This window comes from Myxine glutinosa, chromosome 2 (genome assembly GCF_964187855.1).
Source record: "Myxine glutinosa chromosome 2, kmMyxGlut1.1, whole genome shotgun sequence".
Lineage (NCBI taxonomy): Eukaryota > Metazoa > Chordata > Myxini > Myxiniformes > Myxinidae > Myxine > Myxine glutinosa.
Genome location: NC_136262.1, coordinates 233899910 through 233916822, shown reverse-complemented (window position 1 = coordinate 233916822; position 16913 = coordinate 233899910). Strand labels below are relative to the sequence as shown.

Sequence of the window (16913 nt, the reverse complement as noted above, 5' to 3'; positions counted from 1 at the left end):
AGGAGGTGGTTGGAATGACCGAGGGGACGCTCACTGTACACTGCTATTTGGAAACCGAGGCTCCAAAATTGGACAACCAGTTGGGGGAGTGTGTTGGCTCCGGGCTGGATTTGGATCTTGGAGGATCGGGAGATAGAGCTTCTGGAGATTTGGTCCCTGTAGGGAATTTGGATCAACTGCAGGGAGGGGCAGAACAACCGGTGGTAGAGGTTGTTCCCTGCAGCTGCGGTTTGGCGGTGGGAATGAAAATTTGTAAAATAAAATTTAAAATAAAATTACAATGGGAACTTGATTTGGAGCAGCCATGGTGGGGATTGGTCCCCGGGCTGCGGGATCTGGATATGGAGAGGTCATGGGTGATGGCCTCGGGCAAAAGTTGCCCCTTTCAAAATTTGGGTATGCCAGCCAGCTGGGGGGCTGTGATGGCGAGATTTGGACGTGGGGTCCAGCCTTGGGTGTCGAGGTACGACCTGGGTCCCACGGGGGGTCTGGTGGAGTGTGGCGTCCCTTGTCCGTCGGGGCGCCGTCCGAGCTGGTGGCTCGGGCCGGCAGGGTCACCGGACCCTGGTGGGGGTTAAGACCTCCAGGGAGGTCCGAGGTGGTTTCTCAAGCCTGGGATGGCAAATATTGAGGACCACTAGGGGGAGGTGTTGTGGGTCGCGCTTTGGTGGTGGCACTGCGGACGGCCAACTTGGGACTGATGTGGTGACCACCCGGGCATGCGGCCTGGCACTCTCCTCCAGGGACTCTGGGACAACCAGCATGTGGTGACCTGGCATGGTGGTTGGTCTATGGACGCGGGTCAAACCGAATGGACAGGGATGGAGATAGCCTGCCGGACAACCATTGGGGCATCTGTGGAACGTGATGGTGTGAGTGACCTTCCACAGATGCTCCGTTATGATTTATGGACTCTCGGGTTGGGAAGAGAGCCATGGGGATGTGAATCGGGAGATGTGTAACGAGCCGAGCATATGGGCCATGCTCGGCTGGCATGTGTATGGCAAAGCATCCTTCTTTGGTGAGGTTAGTAAAAGGTGACAAATGTTTGGCATGGGTAATCTGTGGGTTAGATGCAAATTTAAGGGTGGATTGTGAAATGCCATGGTGGACACTGTATAGTGACGCCATTATTGATCCAGGTGTGTAGACCAAAGTGTTGGAGGCTGTGATGAAATTAATAGGGTAGCAAGACACAGCTTTCAACTGGTTGCGGGGGCAACTGTGCTGATATTTGGGACGCGGGATGATGGGGATGTAGTTGTGTAGCCTGAGGGTCAACGTGGTGCTGTGCGTGTCCGAGGTGTGTGGACCATGTCTTCTGGGTGGGTCTCCTGGTGGAGCATGGCTGTTGACTGGACCTTGGTGTGGTCAAGTGTGGGTGAGCACTGGGGGGCTGCAGTTCTGTAGTCGGACTGGGGGATGATGGGGAGGTGCAGGGGACGTGGCTGTAGGGATGCCACGCACTGCGACCGTGCCCCCCAGGGCCGAGGTTGTGTGTGCGGTAGTGTGTGTTGTGGCAGCAAGTGCTCACCACATTGGCCAGCTGGGGCTGCTGCAGCTGTGTTCCTCGCAGGGGGGCCGAAGGATGGATGGTGGGTCGCACCCTTATGGACACTCATGGGCCATGTTGGCGTTTTGACTGCTCACCTTGTCCCGGTGACCCTTGCACGGTAGAGGTGCAGAGCTGTCGTGGCCACAGGTAGTTGTGTAGTGATGATCACCGTTGGATGCGGATCCACATACCTGCCAGTGTAGTGGGGACAAAAGAGAAATTTGGAAGTATTTGGTAGGCCCAATGTGAAATTTTGGGATTGTGAAGGGTGGATGACACTCTTGGACCTGACCAACCTGCAACTACCTGCACTTAAGGTGAGTGCTTTGAGGAGTACTGTCCCAGGCTTCAGGATTTGCTTTGGGAAATTGGGGACATGTAAATTGGAGTTGGGAGGCGGGTGAGAGTGATGACATGGCCGGTGAGGGGATGGAATGGGAGCCACAGTGTCTTGTGGGTGGCGTATGTTTTTGTATTGTGGTTAGGTGTTTTGATGTGGTCGTGAGAGTGGAACCTGGAGAGTGAGTGATGATTATTGGAGATAATGAGGGGCGATAAATTGTGCTTTTTGGAAATGTGCTAATGGAAATGTGTAAGGATTCAATGATTCGAACTGTGAATGGGATTTCACATTGGCAGGCCATGGCAAGCCTTGTAACACCTTTTACACCATCTATGAATTGTACTGAATTGTGCTGAGTTGTGTGGAGAATTGAATGGCAGCGGGGGGAGGAAGTGTGTTTTGGGGTCTTGTGGGTGGGGAAGGTGTGTGTGTCCGCAGGTACAGAGCAAGCTCTGAGGAGCGATGCCTGCGGGCCCCCCTCTGCGGCAATTACCCCTGGCAGCCGGTGGTAACTGGAAATTGGAGCTCGTCGGTGGAGGGTCTGGTTGGGCGCCGCGGGGTGAGGAAGTCCCCCGGTGACCCGTGTTGCTGCGCGAAAGCAGGAGGCAAAGGAGCCTGGTGTGTGTGGAGACCCTCACCGGCGAGGTAACGGCGGAAAGGGGCTGTTGGGCTGTCATGGGGCCAAGAGGTGAAGGGGGGGGGGCAATGAACTTGTAAGTCGGTTGACTTGTTTTTGGGACTGCGGGCACCACAGCCTGATGCGCCCCCACCATCTTTTTGTGCGGTACCTCCCCGCTGCCTAGTTGAGGAATGCACACACACGTGAATGACATCAATGCCATGGTCCTGCAGGGGGTGTATTGGGAATAAGTGCTTTGTTGATTTTTGAAATGCCTTGATGACCTATGGAATGAGAATGAGTGGTTAAGGGGTCTGTGTTGCATGAATGTGGGCGAAATCCACCGAGCCGTGTCACTCACCTGTAACATCTGGACAGGGCCCGTGGAAATTTAGTGGGATGCATTGGGGATGGCCCCGCAGGTGAGGTTGTGTCTTGTGGCATCCACCGGGGGACGCGGTCTGTAGACCGGGGTATGTACAAAGGTTAGAGTTTTGAGTTTGGAAAGATGGTTAAGTTTTGTGGTTAAGTTAGTGTTGTGTGTTGTTGTTTCCTCCCTCCACAGGAACAACGAAGAAGATGTACATACTTGCATGATGGTTAAGGGGTTCAGCATGTTAAGGAAGTGTAGGTAGGTAGTCCGACTCACTTCCCACAGCCCTTCCTGATTTATTTCATAGGTTAATTAAGTGTGTGACAGTAAGTGTTAAGGCTGGAATGGTAGCGCCTGCGGTGAACCTTGCAGGAGCTACGGTTCCAGGGGGGGGGCTGTGTTATGAATTTGGTAATGCAACATCTAGAGCTAGGTAGATCTGAATAGGTAGGTATTCGGCTGTCGTGACAGGGACTCTACATGTAATAAGTTATTGATGTTCAGGCGGTTGTCGGGGTAAGATGTATGAGTGTGGATCTACCTGGAGGTCCGAGTGTTAAATAGTGAGGGATTAAAGGTAACGCCCCTGTGAGTATCACCTAGTAATCAAACCTTTGTCCATTATGGCACTGCAAACCACATAAACATTAGTTAGGTCCTTAGCGCAACATTAAATAATCCCCTTTCCCTGACAAGGACTTCGTATTAAATTGACAGGAAACCAGGTCAAAAACACCACCACAATTGGCCGCCACCGTGTACACCTCCAAAGGCCTACAAACCTGGCCGGCACGTGTTATGCCAGGACCGCAGGGTCGCGTAACGGGGGAGATGTCAGGAGTCGCGGGAGGCTTTGATTGGCTGAGGAGTGCGCAATGTGACGTCATCGGCCACCAATATAGGCGCCACGGTCGGACGCCAGTTCGAGGAGTTGAGTTGAGTTGAGTTCGTGGCAGGCACTGGCAGACGCAGGCAGGCACCAGAGAGTTGAGCGGTGGTGGAGAGTTGGAGAGGACACGCCATTCCAGTCGCAGTTCGAGTGCAGTTCGGGTTGTAGGGAGTCGCAGGAGACACACGAGAGCACACCCAGTTGGCACTGAGCAGTTCGTTGGCACTTGGCTGCCAGCACTCCCGCGTCGAGTCGAGTGGAGTTGAAAGGAGTCCTTCCTGTCCCTGGTCAAGTGGAGCCGCTGGCCTGCGTCGGACGCGTGGTGCTTGGAGCGAGGGGCCTCGTGGTGTGCGATCGGGCCGGAAGGAGCGGTGCTGGACACCAACAATACAAGACGACAAAGACAGATAAGCCCGATCTCCGCGTATATTTTGAACGACGGGACGTGTTATTTTCGTGATTAATCTCCCTCGTTTGTGTTTGCTGTCAGTCGTGTGGGGACGTCCCGATTTAGGTTTATTAGAGTTATTAGATTTACCGGCGGGCTTTTTCACTGGCTTTACTTTTCCTAATAAACCCTTATATTACTTTTTGTACATAATATCTGAACGCAGTTTTCCTGGGTGTTTGATTTTAATAGATAAGGCTGCGGAGCTTCGCTGCGTCTGCCCTTCCGCGCGTTTGTGTTGAACTTGAATCCGCCATTGAGTGTTCGCCTCGGGAGTTAAAGTCTCGCAAATCGGTCATCCGTAACTGTGGTGTTAATCACAGTTGCGTAACAATATGTTTTGTGTTGCAGGTCGTGACCACAGTGTGGTCATTCTTGTTAAGTATATAAGTACATATAAATACTAAAAAAAATGAATGCTGATTTAATACTTATATAATGAGAAATAAAAAGCCTTGCTGTTCCTACTACTTCCGTGAGAATCTCAATCTCATAGAACATTTGGAATGCCCCACGTACAGAGCACAACAATGGAGGGATTGCTGCAACAAAAAGCAACAAAAATGAAAGCCAATCACACATTCCTGAGTTTGAGGTGACCAATTTAGCTCATACACTTGCAATTCGTCGATTGCTTCTGCCAGTTTCAGGTGACAGATGTAATTGAGTCTTTTAAGATTTATAATGTGGGAGACTGTCATGCTTCTAGCATTGCCCATGGATGAGTGCTTGAAACTACGACATTGCATGGTTATTCTGCACCATCGCGCAGGATCCGCTAACTAGTGTTGGTCCACAAACTAGAAAGATTCCTCTCCTATGCTTTCATCATTGTTGGCTTGCCCTTAATGAACATCAACATTGATGAAGCCATGGCATTGTCATGGTGGGATACCAAGCAGCGAAGACAGGTTGTGGCACCAGAGGTATCACAGCAGGAAAGAGTTCCTGCACTGCACATCCTTTGCCTGAATTGTCTTAGTCGTCCTAAAAGGGTGACTGACTCTCGCAATATAGTACCCAGCTTTACTTTATTCTTTCCTCATTCATTCTTTCTCCTCATTACTCCCCACATCCCTTATTTGTCCAACCTTCCTCTATTTTTGTCCTTCGGCCCTGCTGTTGGTGTCCCCCACCCCCTTTCTCTTTCCATACTCCTTGTGTTCTGTTGCATCCTGATCTGTTAAGTTTTCTAGCAATTACATGAGCCTTGACTTTGTATAAAAAAATGCTCATTTCATTTCCTTGAGCCAAATGCCTCCCCATGTGCTGAAGTAAATAATGATGAGCTTTGTAAAAAAATAATAGACAATAAACGTGAAAATATGACATTAAAGATTTGTAAAACATGTATGAAATGGAAAATTTCACAATACCTTACCACAACAATATCGTTGATAAGAGAATATCTGAACATCCAGTCCAATGTAATACTTTCATTCTCCAAGATATCCTGAACAAAGAAAAACAGAAAATTTAATAGGTTGAAGTTTACCTTTTTCTCACTTTTAAATAATCTTTTAATTACCAAAGTTATTTCCATTACCAAAGAACTATCCCCACGTATTTACTTTCCGCACATACAAGAATAATGAAAAGCAGGTAAAAAAGAATGTGAAAATTTTCTTGCTGATATTTGAACACACTTTTAGAGTGTTTGTACCTGTAGGCTGCCTCTCGGGCAGTACTCGGTGAGGATGCAGATGTTTGGCATGTCAATGCAAGCACCAACAAACCTGGTGAGATGTTCACTTACAAGATCTCGCATCTAGCAAGAAAAGGAGAGAGAGGTGGAAACGACTCATCAAGCAGATAAACAATGTTAACTCATTATTCTTACAATGTTCGCAAAACATGAATGTTTCAGAAGTGCAATGTGTTGTGCTTTCTTCGATTGTTTTGACTTTAGAATATCCTCTTGTGGATACAAAAGACAGAATCCAGATACTGAATAGACTTTCTGCCAAGATGACTGAAAACAAGTGCTGGAGAAGAATGGAGAAAATTATTGCAACCTTTGGCGAATTCGTCAATAGAGAGGATATTTCCCATTCTTCATTCGTTCTCATTTTCTAAACAGTCTTCCAACACATTTCTGTAAATGCTTTGTTACGTAACAGCATTATCCAGTTTGACAGTCGTTACAGAAATTTCTCATGACATCTGATGAAAATCTCATCGGATATCGATCTGATGACCCTTGAGACATCGGAGATTTTGGAAAGGATTCTGGCGGTATTTTTATTGAATCACCATAAAATTTCCCTTGGGAATTAGTATACTACTTTAGCTGTTATGAGGAACAATGTAAATCAATCACATTGAGAGGGGTTTGGCAATTCAGCATAAATATGTCAAATAATATTTTTAAATTATTCGACTGAGGCTGAGCGAAGCGAGGTCGAGGTACTTTATTCCTGAGACGTGAAACTCCCTGCACTCCATGCCTGCAGAAAACGGATTTTTTTTGGAACACCAGCAACATTTTCCATCCGATCATCATTTAACTTTGTTTTTAAAAAAATTATCCATGGTTAGGCACTGTGTGTGCACAGTCATGTGAAAAAGTAAGTACACCCCATGTAAAATTTTGCTTTTTCAACATATTTCAACATACAGCTATTTGATCTTCATTTCAACAATATTGATAGATAAAGGTGATATTGTGGCGGTTACCTTATGTGCAGGTAACCGCATGTGGCGGTTACCTTATGTGATTACCTTATTTGGGCATAATACACGTGCACGGGCCCGTTGGACTTGTGGTTGTGCGGACGTGACGCACGCGCGGTTGCCGGAGCCACGCCCTCCGAAGAGGGCTTTTGGCTTTATATAAGCATGCTGACTTCCGTTCGAGTTTAGTGTGCTGGATCTTGCTGTTACAATAAACCATCTTTGAACCCTACGAATGGCCTCGTTCTCTCGCCTTCCGCGACTCCTAAACTGGTGACCTCCTACTGCCCCCGAACAGATTCGGGGGCTGCGAACGAACACGGCAAGCGCGCCCTAGCCAGGGAAGCCACCTAAGCTGGTGACGCCGGCTTCTCCCGCACGGCTTCGGGCGCAGTTTCGAACTGCCGGAGTTTCGGTAACGACGACGGCCATGACTATGAGGTTCGCGCACTGCGCTTGGCTCCTCCTCTACGACCGGAGGGGCGAACCTATTCCAAGACCCTCCGAAGGCACGGCTGCTTCGTCACCTTCACGCGCACTGACGTTGGCGGAACGGCTGTTTCGTCACCTTCGCGCGCACTGACGTTGGCGGCACGGCCGCTTCGTCACCCTCGCGCAACTACAACTACAACCGCAACTACTTCTCTGACCCTGCATCCTCGGGAGGCCCGCGAGGAACCTCGGCAGCCTCCCTCGAGGACTTGCCCAGCCCCTCGGTTGGCTCACCCGCTTTTCGCGTGCACCGCTCGAGCCTTCTCGGCACTGCACCCGCGACCTGCAACCTCGGGAGGCCCGGGAGGAACCTCGGCAGCCTCCCCCGAGGACTTGCCAAGCCCCTCGGTCGCCTCGGCCTACGCATAGGCCCGTGGAGTGCATTCTGGGGGGACGTATGTGGCGGTTACCTTATGTGCAGGTAACCGCATGTTGCGGTTACCTTATGTGATTACCTTATTTGGGCATAATACACGTGCACGGGCCTGTTGGACTTGTGGTTGTGCGGACGTGACGCACGCGCGGTTGCCGGAGCCACGCCCTCCGAAGAGGGCTTTTGGCTTTATATAAGCGTGCTGACTTCCGTTCGAGTTTAGTGTGCTGGATCTTGCTGTTACAATAAACCATCTTCAAACCCTACGAATGGCCTCGTTCTCTCGCCTTCCGCGACTCCTAAAATATAATATAACAAATATCATGAAACATTTACATTTTGTAGTCCATTGTATAATTTAAATAAACATCAATGCAAATTTCGCATGTGGAAAAAGTAAGTACACCCCTACATTTACCACTACTTCAAATACCTAAAATTAGAATCAGGTGCACCAGCTCAGATGCAAATGATTAGAACATCGTTAGAGAGGATCTTGTAGGAACCTGTCTTATTTAAACCTCAGACATTTAGTTTGGTTTGCTCTTTGTTGTTGAAGTGTGCGGCATCACCATGCCTAGATCAAAAGAGCTCTCTGAGGCCTTCAGAAAGAAGGTTATAGATGCCTACGAGTCTGGGAAGGGATTTAGAAAGATCTCCAAACAATTTGAAATCAATCATTTGACTGTCTGGACGATCATCTACAAGTGGAGAAGATTCCAAACAACTGCCAACTTGTTCAGGCCAGGTCGCCACAGCAAGTTCAGCCCGAGAGCAGACCGCAAGATGCTGAAAGAAGTCTCGAACAACCCCAGAATGTCATCACGGGACCTACAGGTAGCTCTTGCCACTGTTGATGTCAAAGTGCACGAGTCTACCATTAGAAAGAGGCTGCACAAATTTGATCTACATGGGAGGTCTGCCAGGAGGAAACCTTTGCTGTCCAGAAAGAACATCAGGGCAAGACTCAAGTTTGCCAGTGAACACCTAGGCAAAGCCCAGCACTTCTGGAACAATGTGCTTTGGACAGATGAGTCAACAGTAGAGCTATTTGGCCACAGTACCAGAAGACATGTTTGGCGAAAACCAAAGACAGCATTTGACTACAAAAACCTGATACCAATTGTAAAGCATGGTGGTGGAAATATTATGGTTTGGGGCAGCTTTGCTGCATCAGGGCCTGGGCAGCTCACCATCATCGAATCCACTATGAATTCTTCATTGTACCAGAGGGTGCTTGAGGATAATGTGAGGCCACCTGTCAGAAAGTTGAAGCTCAACCGAAGGTGGACCTTCCAACATGACAATGACCCTAAACATACCAGTAAATCCACCAAGGAATGGCTGAAAAGAAAGAAATGGAGGGTTTTGGAATGGCCAAGTCAAAGCCCGGATCTAAATGCCATCGAGATGTTGTGGGGGGATTTGAAACGACCTGTGCATGCAAGAAACCCCTCAAACATCACACAGCTGAAAGAATTCAGCATGGAGGAGTGGGCAAAAATTTATCCCAGTCGATATCAGAGACTGGTAGACAGTTATAAGAAACGCCTTCTTGAGGTTGTTTCTGCCAAAGGGGGAAATACCACCTATTAGAGCCAAGGGTGTACTTACTTTTCCACATGCGAAATTTGCATTTATGTTTATTTAAATTATACAATGGACTACAAAATGTAATTGTTTAATGATATTTGTTATATTATATCACCTTTATCTATCAATATTGTTGAAATGAAGATCAAATAGCTGTATGTTGAAATATGTTGAAAAAGTCAAAACTTTTCATGGGGTGTACTTACTTTTTCACGTGACCGCACATGTGTGGATGACGGATGTGTATGTGTGTGTGTGTGACCCACTCTCCCCCGTGTGCGTGATGTGGGAGGGAGAGGACTTGAGCTCTTAAAGTCTCATTTCACATGAGATGTAATGACACATTCAAACTGTATTTCCCATGTGCACGCACATGCATTCACATGTTATCAGAAGTAAATACATTGTGTAGATTACATTATTTGTGGATCTGATAAATTGCCAGTAACCATTTTGTGAAACTGAATGTGCAGGTGCAGCATCTAACTCAATATGTCGAAATGTCACACACGTCCATGCCCGTGGGATTCCCACGGGTGACCCCACTAGTATATATATATTAAATAATGACTTGTGGTTGGAATTAAAATCAAATGAATCCATTTTTAGTTCTTCAACCTTTAATGAGCAAATAAATAACTGCTCAACGTTTCGATCAGCAACACGGATAAACGTGCATCCACTGACCTTTATCAAGAGTAAAGCAAAACAACTCTATACCGTCCCTTATATAAGGGGATAAGGGAGTGGGGACACCGAAACCACCAATCAATGCCATTCTGGAACAACTCATGCCATTCAAATTCAAACCGTAAATCAAAACCAAAACCGTTGAACCAACTGAAACCACACATTGGGGTGTTACATCAAAACAACCGTTAAATCACACGTTGAATCAAACAAAACGTAGCATAATTCAAATAAATAGATGAAAAATAAACAACATGAGTAATTGCTTCAAGTGATGGTGGTAACTTAAATTAATTAAGCTAAACTTGGTGCGATTGGTGCGCATGCGCAAGATTGGAGGTAACGTCTCTTCAAAGCTGTCCATGTGCTCACGCTTTTGAAGTTAAGTAATTTTTCCACAATTGTGTTGTTGTCGAAACTGTATCTTTCTTTCGGTGTGTGTACCTATTGGTGTGTCTTTAATAAGATTCTCGGTGTTAATTTTTCATACCTGTATACAAAATCGTCGGTTAATTCATGTCGCGTATTCTGAGGCCTAGTGTAGTAGGCTACCGTGTCCGACCTTGGCTTGAGGCGTTGTTTTTCTCTCAGCGGTTCGTCGATTGCGCTGCAATTACTTTCGGTCTGTTTTTCCCAGTCTTTTCACCCCATACTTCCTTGTTTAAAATCTCAACTCAAAAAAAAAAACCCCAAAAATATTTCCTTCTCTGTTCTTATCCGTTTATTCGTTCTTATTTGTTCGTTCATTCTTCGATCACGTTGTTCGTGATCACGTTGTTAAAAATGTTTAAACTGTCCCCTGAAGAACTGTATTCTGTCGTATATTATAACACCTTTTTCTTCTTCTATAAAAGGATGCTTTCGACTTGCTCACCAAATGTATTCATTCCAAAAAAAAATTCCATCTCTTACAGTGCCTCTTTCATACATTCCCTAAACTCTCCAGCACTCCACCCATCCTTCAGCGTCCTCAAACGTATTTTTGACTCGAAGGTCTCAAGAAACTCATTTTGCAATAAATGTTCGTTTCCCATTAATCGTACACTTTTCAAAATCCAATCTCACCCCTCCCCTCCAAATCTTCCCCATCACCCCTTCCCTCCAAAACTTCCCCATCACCCCTTCCCTCCAAAACTTCCCCATCACCCCTTCCCTCCAAAACTTCCCCATCACCCCTCCCCTCCAAAACTTCCCCATCACCCCTCCCCTCCTAAACTCCCCCCACACCCCTCCCCTCTGAGACTCTCCCTCGCTCCTCCGCTCCTAGACTCCCCTCTCACCCTCCTCCTCAAAGCGTCCCCTCCACTTCTTCCCCCTTTCAAACTTTCACCTTCATCTCCCCCAACCTTCTGCCTCACTCTTCCCCTCCTCAAATAACACCCCACTGCGCCTCACCCAATCACCATCAAACCTTAGTCTGCCCCATTCTTCCCTTTCTCCAAGCTATTCTGAAATCTCTGACACACCTTCAACAGCTCTCCCTACCTCTTCCTCCTCTTCCACATCTTACCCTACCGCCCCCCCCCCCCCCGTTCTGTATGCGATGCTCCCCCTTCCTATTCATTAACGGTATGGACCTCAAACATCCGGGGCCTTCGCTCAAACTTGACTGATCTCTCCATACAGGTTGCTTCTGACAAACCAGACGTGATCTGCTTAACAGAAACTTTCCTCCTTCATGATGTCTCTGATTCCTTCGTATCTCTCCCAGGTTACTCCCTCCTCCGGTATGATAGACCTGAGCCTCGTCCTGGAGGTGGGGTTGCTATCTTTATTTAAAAAAACTCTCTTCCTCACTCGCCCTGCACTGCCCTCTTTCCACCTCACCCCCAGGAATACCTTTGGCTACGGATTCTCCTTCGTTCCCACCTTTTGCTCATATGTGTGTTGTACCGTCCACCAAACAGTGATGACTCCATCTACATCTCGCTGTCTGATAATATGGACCAACTTCTATCTACCCATCCCAACTCTCTCTTCCTCATATGTGGTGATTTCAATTGTCACCATGCCAGTTGGCTGGGTGTGGGTACCTCTCTCACCAGCCATGGCTCTTCAGCAAAGGACTTCTGCGACTCACTGGGACTGACACAATCTGTCAATTTCCCGACCCGGATCTCAGTCAACGGAACATCTTCTCTTCTGGACTTGGTTATGACTAACTTCCCTGAAAATGTCTACTGGTCTTCTTCTGCTCCAATCGGCTCATCTGATCATATGCTTGTTAAAGTGGACATCTCTCTGACCATTCTCAGAGAGCCTTCTCAGCCTGGCATTTTACTCAGGCCAACTGGCACGGTCTTCAAGCAGCCGTCAATCATCTGGACTGGTCTCCCATCTCTACCGCCTCTGACATCAACTCATCCTGGGAATTCTTCCAAAGTAAATTGCTCTCTCTCATGCACAGATTTATCCCATCTCGTCTTCAGTTGTCATACCCTTCCTCCCGTCCATGGTACACGGAATCTTGTGGTGAGGCTATTGCCCAGAAACAACTTGCTTTTGTCTCCTGGAAAGCAAATCCAACAGAAGGAAATCTCATTTCCTTTCACAAAGCCCGAAACAAGTGTGTGTCCACCCTCAGGAGAGCCAGGAAACAATATCTCTCCGTTCTCAGGACCGAACTCTCTTATCTGTCCCCCTCTTCCAAATCCTGGTGGCAACTGGGCAAATCTGTTTCTGGTGTTTGTTCCCCCTCCATCCCCTCCCTCACCTCAAATGGCCACACGGCTGACTCCGCACGTGAAAAAGCTGAATGCCTCAACTCTGTGTTTGCCTCTAAATCTTGTGTCCCAAACCCATCCCTCTCTGTACCCACCATACCCAGTCGTACCCAGCTGCTCCTGGACTCCTGTGTCCTTTCCTCCTGACAAGGTGGAAAAGTTTCTGTCAACCCTCGACTCTGATTCTGCAACTGGACCTGACGACATCAGCCCACGGGTCCTAAAATCCTGTTCTTCCGCTCTTTCACTCCCTCTCTCTATTCTATTCACCCTCTCTTTTGCTCAAGGTCATCTTCCATCTGCTTGGAAATCTGCCAACATCACCGCTTTGCACAAAAAAGGTGCAAAAACAGATCCTAGCAACTACAGACCAATCAGCCTTCTCCCAATTATCAGCAAAGTCATGGAATCCATCATTGCTTCAGATATGAAATTTTCCTCTTCGCCAATGGCTTGATCTCTGATCATCAATTTGGTTTCAGTCCTGGTCACTCTACTCTGGACATGCTGCTTCTGCTGTCTCAACAATGGATGGAGGTCCTCAATGCCAAACAGGAAATCAGAGCTGTCTCCCTTGACATATCACGTGCCTTCGATACGGTCTGGCACCCCGCTCTGCTCACCAAACTCTCCCCTTTTGGTATCCATGGAAATCTCCACGCATGGCTGGCGGACTTCCTCTCTAGTCGTAGTCAAAGTGTGGCCCTGAATGGGTTTCTCTCATCTCCTCTTCCTGTTCAGGCTGGAGTTCCCCAAGGCAGTGTTCTGGGCCCTGTGCTTTTTCTGGTCTTCATCAATGATCTCTCTGACTCTCTTGAAAATCCTCTCTATCTCTTTGCTGATGACTCTACTCTCTGTCGCTCCATTCTTCATCCCTCAGATCGGCAGTCTGCAGCCTCCTCACTCTCTGCAGACCTGGACAAAATCACAGACTGGGAAAACAAGTGGAACATGTCTTTCAATCCTGACAAATCTCACACTCTTACGATGTCTCTCTGAAAAGACCGACTGGACAACCCTCCCATCCACTTTCTGAATAATCCTCTCCAAGAAGTTCTGTCACTCAAGCTTTTGGGTCTCACTATCTGCCATGATCTTTCCTGGGAAAACCACATTTCAAATCTGGCCTCCAAAGCCAGTCGCCGACTGGGCATCCTCCGTCGTGCGAAGTCCTTCCTTGGCACACCTGAGCTCCTCACCACATACAAGGCTTTCATCCACAGCTCAATGGAATACTGCTCTCCCTTCTGGGCTGGTGCTCCTGCCTCACACCTAGCTCGTCTTCACGCTGTTGAAACCAAAGCGTTCAGAATCATTGGAATCTCCCGCGATGAAGCTAACTCCAAGGGCCTTTCACTCACTCACCGCAGGCAGGTTGGTGGTTTTTCCATCTTCTACCGACTCCTCTCTGGCCTTGCCCCCCCCCCCCCCCCCAGCTCTCTCTCTGGGCTCTGTCCTGCAAATATTCCTACAGGTCGCACAAGATCTGCCTGCAACCCTCTTATGGTTAAACTGCCAAAATCAAGACTCTCTGCTCACCTTCACTCCTTCATTCTTCTTTTCTCCCGCCTCTGGAACAAACTCCCTCACTCTCTTCAATCCCACTCCACCCTCCAGGTCTTTAAAACAGCTGTTCACCACCATCTCTTATCTTCCCCCATCCAAAACCTTGATCGTTTCTCCCCCCACTAATTTCACCCCAATTCCACTTTTTTGAAATACCAACTTCTGTCCTGGAAGTCCTTGGTCTTCTTGTGTTTTATAGTTCTCCCACCCCCCCTTCCCACGCCTCCTCCCCCCCAAGTCCTCTCCCTCCCACACATATCCCTGCTCTCAAATGTTGTGTTTGTGTGCTTCCCCTTCTCTCCCCATCTTGTCTTCCGCTCCCTCTTTTACTATATTTTGTTTGTCTGGTTGATTTGTTTGTGAAGTAAATGTTAGCTCTTTCACGAGCCTCGATTCAGTATACAAAAAAAACCCAAAAAGAACTGATATATCGCAAACCTAAAGTAAGAATGCATACCCAAGTGACAGCAACCGAGGTAATAACTTATATGCTTGGTGAAGCAGTTTCTCTGGTACATTTCTGCATGAGAGGGCCAAACGCTAGTGGTAAGTCCAACACTTCCTCTGTGAACAACACAACAGACTCCTCCACATGCCATGCCTCCAAACCATGCCTCCACATGCCATGCCTTTGGTTGATCGAAACGTCGAGCACTTATTTATTTGCTCATTAAAGGTTGGACAACTAACTAAAAAGGGATTCATTTGATATATATATATATATATATATATATATATATATATATATATATATATATATATATATATATCAGTCACTATGCGACCTTCATATCATCAGTGGAGAACCGCCAGCAAGACGTCATGATGTCATGATGACGTCATGATGTTCGCTCATTAGGTTGGAGAACCAGATTACAGATACCATATATATATATTGTTGCGGATATGAGATTGGCCTCCATCCATATCCGCTTGTAAATATTCCCCTATTTCCCCAATACTTCCCAACTATCCCCAATCCCCCATTCCCTAGTCCCATTTTCTGTAAACAACACTCTGCAGATCCGACCTTCCCCTATTTCCCCCATTAAATGTCGCATCCAGGTCCACCGCATCTCACGTAGACAACTATAGGACATCTTGCTAGTTATTCTTAGTCTATGTCAGTTAAGGACTCGTTTCCATTAATTCTGACTCTTCGTTGCACCAGAATGTGATTGTATGGCACCGTTAGAAAGTTTAGGACCTCCCAATACCTCCCCGCAGCTCTTCCTCATGGTACAACAACAACAACAACAACAACAGCGGCGGCGGCGCGGGGAGTGTGCGTCCTCACTCCAGCTTGGTTAGCCGCCATTGAACATGTGCTCCGACGGGGTTACCACGCAGGGGCTCGCTGTCAGCTCCTCGTCAAGGGCGGAGCCCGGTAACCCCCCCGCACCCAATAGAAGCGGCGGACCGATCCCATATGGGGCGGGGCCAACGAGCCGAGGGCGTGTCACTCCCCGCTGAGATGCGCAGGAAGAGGGAGGTGACGTGAGATGCGCGCTGGACTTGAAGGAAGAGAGACGCCACCAACCGAGCGCTGTGACACCTCCCTGCATCTACTGGACCGTGCTGTATCCTGCCCCTGAGCCAAGGTGCACCTTGTGCTATCGACTGCCTGTCCTTCCCTGCCATCAATCCCCGTGTAAGTCCGTCTTGTCCCGTTTGTCTGTGGTCTGTCGGGGATAGATAAGACTGTGTCTAAGTGCCCATCTTTTCTGTGCTTTACCTCTTACCGTGTAATCTACCCGTTTCTGCATCACCAATTATATCCTCCTCCGGAGGTCTTGAGAACTGTACCCCTTGTGTCGTTGCATTTATCCCAGCCGTTGTGTCCTTTCCTTCATTGATTTAGCGTAGCGCGATTCGGCCAACGTTCGAGTGTAATCGGGTAAACTGTGCGAACACGGCGGCCATTCCGCTCGGTCAAGCAACATCTAAATCGTGTCCGTAACAATATATACACAGACTTGGCATTTAATATGGGATATATTTTTTTTTCTCGACTTGGGTTTACTTTCTGAACTCAGTATATCAATCTCGTGAGTTTCTTTAACGCTTCGGCGATTTCTTTGTTAAAAGAACCATGTCACTGTTTGTCTGTCGCAGCAAGAAGTCAATGACAGGAATATATCACAGGTGGCATGACAAAATATACGGACAGGTACAATTCATGATTGGCTTCACAATCGGGTATATAAGGGTTGTTGCGTTCTATATTAGTGGAAAACAACTGCTGCACGTCTACAAAAGTTATTGCCACTTCCTCTGGAGATGGTCCGTCAACTCGACAATGCTGTTGGTCATGGAGTGGTGGCTTTACGAAATTCAGGCATGAAACAGCGTGCTATTGCTCTGCAGTATGGCATCACTCAAGGTCAGGTGTCAAAGATCCTGAAACGAAATGCTCAGAGGGGTGTCCCTACTCCAATACCGAGGCCAGGACGTCCCCACAGAACCACAAGGAGGGATGATCGCCAGCTGCACCGGTTAGTCTGCAATGGCCGTACCAAGTCTGCTAATCGGCTTCAGGCTGAGTGGCAGCAACTGACAAATGTGCCTGTATCCAG

At 47.7% G+C, this 16913-nt stretch overlaps 1 protein-coding gene across 1 annotated transcript in view; it reads right to left on the bottom strand.

Annotated features, from left to right (window-relative positions):
• NPR1 (natriuretic peptide receptor 1) overlaps window positions 1–16913 on the bottom strand; it is a 194499-nt gene that overhangs the window by 58336 nt on the left and 119250 nt on the right. Inside the window, exons 12-13 of the mRNA XM_068106078.2 lie at window positions 5891–5995; window positions 5609–5680 (exon numbers count right to left, since the gene is read on the bottom strand). Of these exons, the coding sequence (XP_067962179.1) occupies window positions 5609–5680; window positions 5891–5995 (177 nt within the window). The remainder of the gene's footprint in view (window positions 1–5608; window positions 5681–5890; window positions 5996–16913) is intronic.